Genomic DNA, 14,191 nt, shown 5'->3' with positions numbered 1-14,191 from the left:
TATATGTATATACACACACACACACACACACACACACACACACACACACACACACACACACACACACGCACACAAGCACACATGCACACACACACACACACACACACACACACACACACACACACACACACACACACACACACACACACACACACACACACACAGACATATATATGTATATACTTATTATGTTATATTTATGCGTATATCTATGTATGGGTCTACTCTTTTTAGTCAAGTAATCTATATGTCAACCTCTAAAATGCCAACCACACAAGACTGACAAACTGAACATCAACACCTTACCATGCATGTGCCAAGAAAGAACCTTGACTCATGCAATTTTCAAACAAAAAAACAAGAGAAAAAAGATAAAATAACATTGTTTTTGCAGGGGGCAAGCACCACTGTACCCTCCACACCCCCTGCTAATTAAATATATACTAACTCAGATAGTGAATAATCCCCAGGGAAAGGGAATATCCCCTCTACCCAGGGATTGTCAGTCTAGTGCACCTGTCGACCATCTGCATATATCGACCAAATGCATTCAATTAAACAGATGTTAACAAACCTGTTTAGACTATGTATATCTATAGCTATACCTATACCTATCCATCTATATATATATATATATATATATATATATATATATATATATATATATATATATATATATATATATATATATGGGATCTGAACACATGCTCGACTAGCATATGTCCGAATCACAAAACATCGAACACACATACACGAAAGCGCTTAACATCGACAAGCGCTTCTGTGTATGTGTGCCTGTTTTGTAGATCGGACTACAGTGCGGGTAAGGGAAAATTCCCTTTTCCCCACTGTAAAGCGATCCCGGAGTGAGAATAATAAAGTAGGGGTGCAGGGGGACAAAGCCCCCCTGCAGAAACTACACATACAAGGAAGCGCTTTTCGATGTTAAGTGCTTTCGTGTATGGGTGTTCGATGGTTTGTGATTCAGACATATGCTAGTCGAGCATGTGTCCTAGACCCATATATATATATATATATATATATATATATATATATATATATATATATATATATGTATACACACATACTTTCAGTGAATCTGTAGCAGGGAGCCTTTCTCTAGATCGCTGGCAATTTTAGCAGCTCCCGTTTCAGCAAAAACGTTTCACAGAAAGCACCTTTGCTGACATAAGTAATTGTATAAAGCTACTTCTCAATGTATTAACACTGAAAATATTTTGCCTGTTTACATACCATAAACTGTATAAACTACATTAGAAATAAAATTTAAATTAGAATCAGCTGAATAAGTTTATGTTTAGCTGCAGATTGTGATAGAGAAGTCATCCTAAACCTCATCCTTACAGAAAATGGTAAAATATAATGAAATGGACTATAATTGTAATACATCTTTTTTCTTTTTCAGAAAGGCTGTGCTTTGATGATTGAACTTAGACCCCAGACCCAGACCACAGCATGCTAAATATACTAACTCTAAAGTTATACTATTATGGAGTAAGGGAATATGTTGCTTTTACTAGAAAACTTCATGTTTTGTGTATCTTTGAGGAAGCGTAACATCAAAGTTTCTATATTTAGTGTGTGTATGTGTGTGGGGGGGTACAGGTCATATAGTTCCCATGAAGAAAGCTTCTAAAGCAGAATTCCTTCATTTAAACATTAAATAGTATTCCTGCATTCAGACTTTTCCACCCAGTCTAACCATAATGATTATTTTAGAAATAAATCTGATTACTGGTTTGTGAAATCAGTTTTGGTACCAATATGAACAGGTAAATGGATAAATACAGTTGCACATATATTGGGATATGTTTGCATATGTATTTTAACTTAAACATTTTTGCTTTACAAATAATTGGAAGTACTACTTGGAAATAAGTGGTATACATGGAGATTAAACTTGGGGAAAGTTTCTTACAGCATCTTACATACTTCATTGATTAATGCTAAATGTCTATTAAAGAGTTCAAACATTCATAGCCTGGACAAGGCCAATAAAGAATCTTTTAAACAATTGTAGTGAAAGATTGATATTGCTTTATTAACAGGTTTGCAGCAATTGGTCCAGTTTGGCCATTGCAGCAAAATACCTGTCTAGCTAGTTGGGTACTTGTCAGAGATACTTGAATTCCTGCCTGTATCCATCTTGTCAGGTTGGCACCTCTGATTTATTTTCATTTCTGTTTTACTTTTTGTTAGCATGGTAAGACCCAGTACAGCTGTGAGGGCTAATCCTATTAAATGACTTGTTCTCAGTCATGCAGTGTGCAGTTACATGTTTTAGTAGCACATTTGCAGCATTTAGGTCATGGAAGTTACCCAACTCTACTATCACTTACAGTAAAGTGATGATAGCTTATTACCTGAGTGTGTCCTCCATTCCATACAATCTTATGTTCACTGATAACAAGGTCAGGCCTGGCACTGGTGTCATATCGTCCAACCTCAACATACCTTGATAACCCATTCTGGTTAACTTGCCAGTTCAGAATATCATAAACAGCTGGTGGGTCTCCATTTAAGTCAAAAAATATTTCTTCTCCAACTTTATTTCTGAAGTGTACTTTCTTTAAATATGACAAGAGCTAAGGGAAAAGAAGCACAGAATTTAAGAGGTATCCATATAAGAGGACTGACATTGCATTCAAGCACCTGCTTATTAATTTTCAAAATAAATGAGAAAATATTTTCTGATGGATGCATGCAGAATTTGGTGGTACAGTTATGGAATCAGTCATGCTGTCACCTCACAGCAGCAAGTTTTTCTCAGTTGAGTGCCTTCGCTCAGATCATGCATGCCCTTCCTGTGTTCTCAAGGTTTTTCTTCTGGATATTTATTTATTAAGTCATTTACCTATTTATTTATTTATTTCAATTTGTTAACCAGGTAAATGAAATGAATATGACTTTGTCCCAGAGGCAGCAGCAACTATAACACACTTAAATAACAAGAAGACAGTGATGAATATCACATGAAGGAGTTTATAAAATGCAGGGCATATACAATGAGTATAACATATCAAAAAATATCAGCAGTAAGCATATTTAGTGCAGGATTATTTTATAACACCAACTTATGAACTGATTCACCTGCTCTCTGTAGGCTGGCTCGTCATCATTGCTGATGAGGCCCACAACTGTCATAGCATCTGCAAAGTTGATGATATGGTTTGAGCTTGGCAGTGCAGTCATGAGTTAGCATGGTTAAAAGTAGGGGACTTAGGACACATCCCTGTGGGACTCCAGTGTTCAGGGTGATGTTCTCTGATGTATTCTTGCCTGCACACCCTTTCTTGGATCTATCTATAAGAAAGTCCAGAATCCAGTTACACAGTAGAGTGCTGATGCCCAGTTGAAATAGCTTTCTGATCAGATTTTGCGGGATGATTTTATTGAAAGCTGAAATGAAGTCGATAAAATGCAGCCTCAAATAGCTATTCTTGTTCTCCAGGTGGTCCAGTGATAAGTGGAGTGCCAAAGAAATATCATCTCCTGTGGAGCGATTGAGTAAAAAGCACAACATTTCTGGGGGTGCACATTGCAGAAGACTTGATCTAGTCAGCCAACACAAATGGAATCACTAAAAAGGCGCACCAATGGCTTCACTTCTTGCGAAGGTTGAGGAGAGCAAACCTAGCATCAATATCTCTCACAATCTTCTACAGGGGCAGCATTGAAAGTATACTGACAAACAGCTTTACAGTATGGTATGGAAGCTGCTCTGCTTCTGAGCGCCAGTCCCTCCAGGGGGTAGTGAAAGAGGCTGAGAGGATTATCAGGAATTCCCTCCCATCCATACAAGAACTGCACATGTCCAGATGTCTCAGCAAGGCAAGGAAAATAACCAGGGATAGCACTCATCCTACTTACAAGCTGTTCTCACATTTAACATCAGGAAGGCACTTTCGATACATACGCTGCAACAACATGAGATTCAGAAACAGCTTCTTTCCGCTAGCCATCAGGTTACTGTACTCTAGGAACAGTACCCTTCACACTGGGCATTAAGGCAGTAATTCAACAATACTGAAAAGGCTCTATAGTGCAATATGTAACAAGGTCTAACCCGCACACAGACAACAAAGTCAGCAGTTATCAAACTGAACTGTCACTTAAGTGCATTTTTTTCCCAGTAGAAATAAACTAATAACCTAGCAATGAATGACAATCTGTTAAACCAATGCAATAATGCAAGTATTTATTATTGCTGTGTTTGGCTTCTGTGTCTATAGAATTTGGTGTATTATTGTGATGTTAAATGTTGTCTATGTTTTGTATGCACATTGAACCTGAAGAATCGTAATTTTGCTTGGTTCGCACTTGCGTGAATTGACATGACAATAAAGTTTACTTTGACTTTGACTATAAAACCATCAAAAACCTCATAAAATTGTTGTAAGTATATAACACCATAAAATCATATTATATTTGTACAATATGATTGAGAGCAAAGTCCCACTATTGTGGTTAGAGTCCATTATTGTATAGGGTATCAATCCGGCAAACATGAATAGAGGTGTGAATGTATATGTCTATAGGCACACACACACACACACACACACACACACACACACACACACACACACACACACACACACACACACACACACACATATATATATATATATATATATATATATATATATATTTATATATATGTGTGTGTGTATATATATCCACCCACAACCCCTTTTTCTCATTTTTGCTCATAGGGTCAGAGTGTCATTTCAACAGTGCCAATCATCTAGAGCCAAGATTTACACCACCAGATGGCTAGCTCTGCCTATACACACACACACACACACACACACACACACACACACACACACACACACACACACACACACACACACACACACGCACACATGCACACACATATATGTGTATATATATATATATATATATATATATATATCTATATATATATATATATATATATATATATATATATATATATATATGTATCTATACACAAAATAAATGAAGGAAGGCAGGCAAATACTATGAGTAAAGAGACAGCAAGTTTTGCATATGAAAGATAAGCAGTTAATGTTGATAAACTCAAGCCAAGAGGAAGATGTAAATGGATGCATCAGCCTGTATGTTAGCATGAGCACTTGCTTAGTTCGACAAGGTGAGAGTTCAGTGTTTTTTTAATGTTATTCATTCACGCTTATTCTTATGTCTTCTGAAATGTTGTTCTAGTACCTCTCACCTGCCAAAGACATATGGTAGGTGGATTGCAAAGCTACGTTGTCTCTCCCTAGGTGTTCTGTGGTGTGTGTTATAGAGAAGAAAGGCCTGACAAGCTACTTCCAGTACTCCAAGAATGGTGGTGGCGCTTGACAGGATGACTATAGGAGTCAGATGTGACCTATAAGCTTGGACTTCATTGTTATTAATCATCTTCACTCTTTTCATCTCAAATCTTTCTTTCCTTCTTCCCTTCTTTATACCTCTTTTTTAACTTTGCTTTTTCTTTCTTTCTTTTCCCTCTTTTTGGATTAATACCTGTTGTACAGCAAATAAAAATATTTCAGGAATACTACCAAACTAAAATGATGCAGAGTGATAATACAAACACAGTTTAAATACATCGTTGTGGACAAGGTGCCATCTGGTTAAATTTAGCTTTGTGAAAATGAACCCCTAGATCACTGTTTTCCATACAATTGTACTACCTTTATGCTTTCTTAGTGAGCACAGCAATAATTTTTGTCCTGTTTTTTTGAAAAATGTTTCCTTTCTTAACTTTTGTGACACTATGAAGTTGGTGTGTGATATAGATAGATAGATAGATAGATAGATAGATAGATAGATAGATAGATAGATATGCATATCTATTCAGTCTTTTTGGATTTAGTCTTTTAGTTTTTCAGTCTTCTGAAGTAGACCCATATATATATATATATATATATATATATATATATATATATATATATATATATATATGTACACTCATATGTATATACACATACGTTCATAGGTGTATACTAGGCTAATGACCACAGGGAGCTTTTTAAAACCTAGCTATGCATCCCACATCTCTGACAAGTTCTTGTATCCTTTTGTTAACAGTAGGCAGGAGCTTGGGAGATGAAACATTTACATGCAGGGGCCTGTGTCCATTAGAGACATAGGTGCTAAACCAGGGATGACTTTCCTGTTTCCCGTCCAATTGTTCAAGTTACACTTGGCTTGGGTTAGAGAGGAATTCTACTTCACTTGGATGGAGAGCCTGTTCCAGAGAATAGTTAGTCTCTGGGATACATACCTGCCTCCCCAGCAAGTCCTATTTATATCACAGGCAAGTTTTAAGTGTTTAAAATGGATAATTCTGGTTCTGTTTGTTTTGTGGATATGCAGGAGGTCTATCAGAATGAGGTCTAACAATGCCTTGTATGCCAGGTATAGATCTGCCCTCAACAGCCTGCAGGAAACAGAATACAGGGATAGGGCCTTGAGGTAGTCTGCATAGGACATGTTACTTACATCCTGTGTTCTTATAGTGAGGAACCTTTGTTGACGTTCCAATTGTTGGATATGCCTGGGTAAGTACATACCAAAGGGGCATTGTACTCAATGCTAGGTCTGATGAATGCCAAATACAGTGGAACAATCACTTCCTTGGACCTAGATGCCATACCTTTGTTTATAAATTGCACAACGATTTCCTTACATCTGTAGACGATGCTTGCTGTTTATCCTCAAGACCCTGACTACTGGGTCATCTCTTAGGGGTGTGTTATCAATATGACAGTTACTATGGTGGATAACTTCCTGAAGGGCAATATTATGCATTTCTTGGCATTCAGTTTTAGCCCATGGCTCTAACACCAGTAGTTTGTCTATGTCAGCCTTTCCTGGAAAACATTTGTGTTGGTGGCTTTATCAATGTCAGCTCCTAAATTGCAATCATCTGCAAATTCAGTCAGGCAGAGGCCATTGACATTGACCTTGACATCAGAGAAGTAAATGCCAAAAAGGAACAGTCCTAGGACTGATCCCTGAAGGATTCCACTTGTGACTGGCCTCTTCGTAGAGGTGGACTTCCCAATTCTAACTTCCTGGGTCCCATCTGTGAACCAGCTGGCTATCCACTGGGTGACATAAGGGTCTGTGCCTAACTTCTTGAGTTTGTCAACAATGGCCAAGTGGGGTATTGTGTCAAAAGCCTTGGCCATGTCAAGGTAGGCAGTGTAAACCATTTTGCCCACATCCATTGCCTTGGTAACCTTCTCAAAGAAGTCCACCAGGCTGAGTAGGCATGACTTGTCCTTGACAAATCCAAATTGTGTTGGGTCCAGTGTCTGGAGGCTTCCTATCTCATTATTGCTCATTTTCTTGATCATTCTTTCCATATATTTGCATTTGAGACTAGTGGGACTTATGAATCTGTAGTTTCCAGTGTCTGCAGATGGCTCATTGCTGTGCAAAGAGATGACTGTCACTGTTCTCCATTCATGGGGCATGTAGCCTGCTTGGAGGCTACAGTTAAATAGCAGTTATAGAGGGCTTGATAGGTCATGTTTCGTGCTACCTAGAAGGCATCATGAGATATTATCTGGGCCCACTGATGCAGTGCTCTTGGCATTAGAGAGAGCATTAAGGGCCTGTTCTCTAGTGATAGCAGAGGAGTTATAGATTGATGGTATTTCCAGAGGGAAGGTTGAGAGGGGGAGAGAGGAGTAAAGTTGGAGCTGAATTTGTTCGCCAGTAAGTTTGCTATATCTTCTGGCTCAGTATAGGTGGCTCCATTAACAATGAGCTTGGCACACAATTATGTATTACCTTTCAGGTTTTGGACATAGCTAAAAAATGTCGTGTGGCTTTCCTTGGCCTAGGAGGCCAAATTTAACTCATATTTGTCTTTTGTAGTCTTTATTTGTCCTCTGAGTTGTTTGTTTAGTGTGATGAGGGGGCTTTTATCCTGCTGGGTGCTGCACCTCCTTATTTTACCTTGATTTTCTTCCTTCTGTTATATAACCTAGTGATTGTGGGATTCCAGCAAGATGGCTTGTTTTTTGAGTTAGTTCTGCACTTCTCCCTGGTGGGTATAATTGCCTCTGTGCAGCTATTAACATGCTTGTGTAGGGTTTCTGTGGATAGTGTAGCATAGGCAGCAGTGTTCTCAGCATTTATGGGGACTTGAAATTTTGCTAGGTTATCGCCTAATAGCAGGAAGTTAGCCTTGAATATTCCAGGGTTAGCTGTGGTATCAGGTTTTATTTTTACTTCCAAGGAGACCATTTTGTGATCTGACCTTACCAGAGAAGACATTGCACTAGGGCAAATGCAGCATTATAACATTGCACTGTCAGAATTTCAACCAAGTCTCAGTGACCACACAGACATCAACATTCTATAGGGTGAAGAGAGCTTCTAGGGATTGGCATTTTTTGTTTAGACTCCTAGCATTGAGTAGTAACACCTTTAGATTTTCTTGGTTTTGATTTGTTATGTAGAGAGTACTTTCAGTTTGGCATTGACTAAACAATGTACTATGGAGAAGGACAATGTTTTAGCTAATATTCAAAAGCTAAGAATGGAAAGGTGCAGGCCAGAGACTAAGTCAATTTTAAAGTCAGCATTTTTTTATTCATATTGTGGCATCATCCTTGGAGAAGGTAAAATTCTGCTCAATGCTAGGCCCTTACCAGCGTCGGACAATTATTCCAAGAGCTCCATGATATCTCTCTCTCTTTGTATAGTCTAGGAAGATATGTCTCAGGTCATTTAAACCCACACAGACTATGACTGAGCCATGCTGGTTCTTGTGGTCCAGTGACCTGAGTACTTGTATGTGTCAGATCCTGGCCTTTGTTAAGCAATTGACCATGACTTTCTCATTACTCAGCCTGTAAGAGGGACATCAGTGTGTGTCTCATAATGGAGTCTCCAATGACTAGAATATTGGGTTGTGTGGTGGCTTGCCTTATGGGCTTTGAAGTAGAGGCTCCTTGAAATGTGGCTGTATGTGCTGATATGGTGTTGTTTTGAAAGAGTGCATCTGGGGCTGCTGATGGCATTTGTTATGTGTACTTCATCTAGGAGGTCTTTGGAGTTTAGGAAGGTTACATTTAAGAGCCTCAGCATATGTGGGTATATGTGTCTGCTTTAAACTGTGTGTGATTGGTGCAGTGTGTTTACCAGTGACAACCTTATTGACATTAGGAGTGCTTTTATGTGTATACGTCTCTCACATACCATATCAGTTTGTTTGAGAATTAATTAGTTGTCAGTACACATCAAGCAATTTCTACATTGCCTCAGGATGCCCATATCCACCAAGCTGGTAACAGAGATAGTTGGAAAGTTTATATTCATGGCAACAGAACCTTTTTATTGATTAAACAGTTGTGAGAATATAAAATAATATCATAGGATTATTCCAGTCATGTCTAGATGAAAATGGATTTCAACTGTAATATGTAGTCTGTAGTATATTAGTTAAATTATAGTCACAGAAACTCTGTTATTCAACATTTGTTTTTCAGTATTCTGCCTGAATTTATTTACAAGGTACACAAACTAAAACATGCAATTCTTGGTAAAACACATAGAAACAGAAAAGTTAAGTTTAATCTTTAAAACAGTATTTTCAACTTTGGAGAAAATAACAACTCAGGATTGCTTCAGGCCATTGCAACGCAGTCCACAAAAAGTATATCAAAAAACTATCACCAAAATGTTCAAGGCTCAGAGTATTTCTGATTGCCAACACAAATAGTAACAGATCCACAGGTAGGAATGATCATAAACTTTTCTCCAGACAGGTTAGGCAAACTCTGCAGACACAATAGCCTTCATTCATTTTTCTTTTGCCAGATAGCAGTTTCATTCTGCTACAAAAATGTGTTCTTCCAATCAAAGATTCTTGGGACTGTTCAACAGAATTCCTTCTAGTGGTAGAAGTAAACAACCATGCCAAGCTTACTGTGCTGAGATTTAAAAATACAGCTGGTTTTACTCTCACATGATTTCATGCTTCCTACCTGTGAAACCTATATCCACGGTCACCATCAAATCCACATGAGCTCACTCAGAGATTTCCCACAATGCTCATTGCTCACCTTAATTATTTATTTATTTATTTATTTATTTTACATTTGTTAACCGGGCTGGTCTATCTGGATACATATCCGTTTTCAGTAGAGGCCCGAGGAGAAAAGCTCCAATACACAATAGAAGTACATATTTAAATTGCAAGATTCAAAGTATTGTTACAACAAGAGAATACAGCTTACATATGCAGGAATGAAAATTTACATAGATGTTATATAAGACTAAAGGGCAGACAGGAAATTATACACAAAACATTGATTTCGTTAAAGATACTGAGAAATAGACTGAAATCAGAGATTTTCCTTATTACTAAAAGGAAAGAGAAATTTTAGAGATCTGCAATTAGGTAAATGGGCTAGGGAAGTGGAGCTGGAAGTAATGAGATATGTAGTTAGTCAGGTTCTCGACATGGGCATGTCCATTGTGTGGAGAGATATTCTTTAAGGTTAGCTTTGAAATGATTAGAAGTAAGTCTAAGGTTGTTTGGCAGGGAGTTCCACTGCTTGCCAATGGAATTTGCATAAAGGGCATCCCCACCTGAGTTTTTTGCTTTGATGGTTAGGATCTGGATGCTGTTTGATGATCGGAGACTGTTGAGGTTAGTATATGGAGTTAGAATTTTGCACAGTGAGGGAGTTCTGTCAGGATGGTTGATTATTTTATAGTTGGCTAAGTTTGAGGAGATTTGGCAGTTCCAACCAGCCAAGTCTTCGCAGATTAAGGCAATGATGGGTTCGATAAGGGGAACCTGTAATAAATCTGACAATGTGGTTATAGGCAAGAGAGAGCATGTTAAGTTCACGTTTATTAAGAAAAGAGAGGATTGGGGAAGCATAGAGGAGGGAAGAGAGGAGATGGGTGCGAGCAATAGTTAATTTGGTAGTGGGAGTTAGGAAGTTTTTAATTCTGTACATAGATCCTAGTTTTTTGTTAACAGACTTTACTGTTTGGGTAATGTGTATGTCAGATTTGAGCTTATGATCAATAGTGACACCTAGCAGTTTGGTACTGGTGACAGGGGTTATGAGGGTCCCATTATTGGATTTAATATGAAAGGTTGTGTTGTTAGTGTTTGGGAGTTCTTTACCTAGAGGTGAGAAGACGTTGGGGAAGAAAAGTAATAGTTTGGTTTTAGCTGGGTTAAGTAGAAGTTTTAAGTCAGTGAACCATTTTTCAACTAGTGAAAAACAATGTTGTGTGGTCATTTGGAGATTCGAGAGGCGCGGAGCAGATTAAGGTGGAGTCGCGGCGTATTGTATGCAGGTGGATTTAGGGATGACTGATTGAAGGTCATTTATGAAGATGGAAAACAGAAGTGGGCCCAGTATTGAGCCCTGAGGAACGCCTATGGTATTCGGGAGCAATCCTGATATCCTGTTTTGCCATAGGACAGCTTGTTGCCTACCAGTGAGGTAGGCGTTGAACCAGTTTAGTGCTGGAGTGTCCAGACGTAGGGTTTCAAGGATGTTGAGAAGGAATTGATGATTGACCATATCGAATGCTTTTGATAGGTCCAGAAAGAGGCAGATGATATGAGTTTGTTATTGCGATTGTTGTTGATTGAGTCAATAAAGGAAAGGAGGGCAGTAGTTGTACTATGGTGCAGACGAAAACCATGCTGGGCATTGGACAAGAGATTATTAGAGGTCAGATAGTGAAGAAGTTGTTTGTGGATGCATCTTTCCATGATTTTTGCTATGGGGGACAGGATGGCTATTGGTCTATAATTTGACATTTCCAGGGAGGTACCTCCTTTGTGAAGTGGAATGATATAGGAAGTTTTCCAGATTGAGGGAATGTTCATCTCAGTTATAGATCTGTTTATTAGGATTGATATGGGGTAGGCTATTTCATCAGATGCAATTTGTAAGAATTCTGCAGGAAGGTGGTCAGCCGCTAGGGTAGTTGGTTTGAGGTTTTTAGGAGGCATAGGAGGAAGAGACTGGCTTTAAATTAAAGGGGGTAGGGTTGTCACGTTGCAGTTTAGCAGCAGGTGGGGAAGTAGAGGTAAGGTGACTGGCTAAGGTTTGGATAGTCTCAGTGAAGAAGGAGTTAAAGGTGTTGGCTACTTCTTCTTGGCCTTTCTCTAAGAGTTTCTCAGGGGTTGGGGTGGAAGTTTTGCCTGGGTGCAGAAGGTTGTTAAAACCTGCCCAGAATTTCTTTGGGTTGTTCTGGTGTTTTTGCTGGAGGCTGCAGAAGTATTGTTTTTTGTCTTGAGTTATGGCAGTTTTCGTGGTATTTCTTAGTTGTTGAAATTTACAATGGTCTTGGGGGGTTTTTGTGGCTCTCCATTTTTCCCAGGCTTGGTCACGAAGTTTGATTTTGGATTTAGTATCAGTAGTGAGCCAAGGTGCTATGCAAGTTTTGGTTCTAATTTGTCTATGTGGAGCATGTGAGTCAAGTATCTTAAGGAACGTGTCATTGAAGTGGGACACACTCTCTTCTAGTGGAAGAGTCTTTAATATGGTCCAGTTGCAGAATTTCAGGTCAGCAAGAAATAATTGAGGGACGAATTTTTTTTTTGTTTCTGATTAATCTATATAGGGGGGGTGTTAGAAGTTGGGCATTTATGTTTAATGATATAAGTTATTAGGTGATCACTGAGGTCACAGGGAAGGGTGCCAGTGGTATAGTTATTAGAGTCTCTATTAGTAAGGATCCAGTCAATTATACTTTCTTTTTGGAGTGAGTTGCCTATTCTGGTTGGGGATAGGATATTTTGGGAGAAACCATATAGGTTAATAGGTTGTGGAGTTATATGGGTAGAATAGAGAGACCAGTCAATGTTGACGTCTCCAAGAACTATGGTTTCTTGTGAGTAGTTGATGGCTAGCCAGCTCAGGGATTGCTCCAGGTTTTCTGTGTTCTTCCCTGGCGGGATATAGGTTACAATAAGGTTGATGCGTGTTTGAGTGTTTAGGCAGATCTGTAGGGCTATAATTTCTAGGTTTGAGATCATAGGAGGTTGTACTTGGTCCTTAAGGATGTTTAGTTTGTTTTAAACATAATAGCTATTCCTCCACCTTTTTCTTTGTACGATCAGCCCTGAGAATATTGTACCCGGGTGGGAGGATCTCTTCATTCTTAGTAGAGGGTTTTAGCCATGTTTCGTTAGACACATGATGTCAGGGAATGACTAGCTATGATGGCGTGAAGGTTGTGAATTTTGTTGTTAATGCTTCTTAGGTTCAGGTGTAGTATTAGAAGGAGTCAGTAGGTTTTCGGGTTAAATTATAGGGATTAGAGATTGGCATAGTGGTGGGACCTGGGTTTGGGTGAATATCTCCATCGATGTTAATACAATTTTTCAAGTAAACTAAAAGTCTTTGTAGTTTAAATAGTATTTTGAGATTAGTTTTGTTATGTGGAATTTTAGGGTGTTGAAGTGTCGGGTGGACTATTTTGGGGGATATATTTTGTCCTGGTAGATTGAGGGTGGTATATAACTGTCATGGAGATTGAATTGGGAGTTGGTGTGGCACTTAGGGAAAGGAATGCCTATAAGAGTTTGGTTTTCATATATTGTTAGGATATAGGTGGTGATGAGAAGTATAATTATGATGGGGGTAATAGTATAAGTGATATTTGCCATACTGAAGTAGGGAAGTGGGTAACGAGTGGGGGAAAAGACTTTGTGTGGGGTTTGTTAGAGGGTTGGGCCCTGCGGTGGGAGGAGTTATGGAGTTTGACAAGGGAGCTTTGGATTTGTTAAGTGGGAAAGTGGGAGGGACTATTTGTAGCTATAAAAGTAGGGATGCTGGGGGCGGGTGGGATAAGGGGGCAGGGAGGGGAGCGGAGCGGGGCCTACACCGCCAGGAGACTTTGCAGGGTCTTAAAGGTAACAGTTTCCAGTAGTATAACTCAACACAATGGAGTTACTAGTGCTGAATTTATAAAGATGCAATTTTTTACAGGCTTTGTATTATTAAAGTCTTCAAGATAGGGTGTCAGGTTCTTGACAAGGACAGTATAGTTCTCTCTGAATAGGGTACTAATGTTTTGTGTTTACCCTGATTTTTAAGAAGAGTTGAGGCTTCTGGTTTAGTTTTCTTTTGTGGTCCTGATGGGCCGCTGTTAGGTCTTTGGAACCACAGGAAGCTAGGCA

The 14,191-nt window shown here is 38.9% G+C and overlaps 1 protein-coding gene across 1 annotated transcript in view; it reads right to left on the bottom strand.

Annotated features, from left to right (window-relative positions):
- LOC122790947 (extracellular calcium-sensing receptor-like) overlaps window positions 1–14,191 on the bottom strand; it is a 285,255-nt gene that overhangs the window by 146,580 nt on the left and 124,484 nt on the right. Inside the window, exon 3 of the mRNA XM_044058652.1 lies at window positions 2,385–2,606. Within this exon, the coding sequence (XP_043914587.1) occupies window positions 2,385–2,606 (222 nt within the window). The remainder of the gene's footprint in view (window positions 1–2,384; window positions 2,607–14,191) is intronic.

Source organism: Protopterus annectens, chromosome 16.part0 (assembly GCF_019279795.1).
Source record: "Protopterus annectens isolate FY-2018-M chromosome 16.part0, PAN1.0, whole genome shotgun sequence".
In the NCBI taxonomy this organism is placed as follows: Eukaryota; Metazoa; Chordata; order Ceratodontiformes; family Protopteridae; genus Protopterus; species Protopterus annectens.
This window is presented reverse-complemented; position numbering and strand designations above follow the sequence as displayed.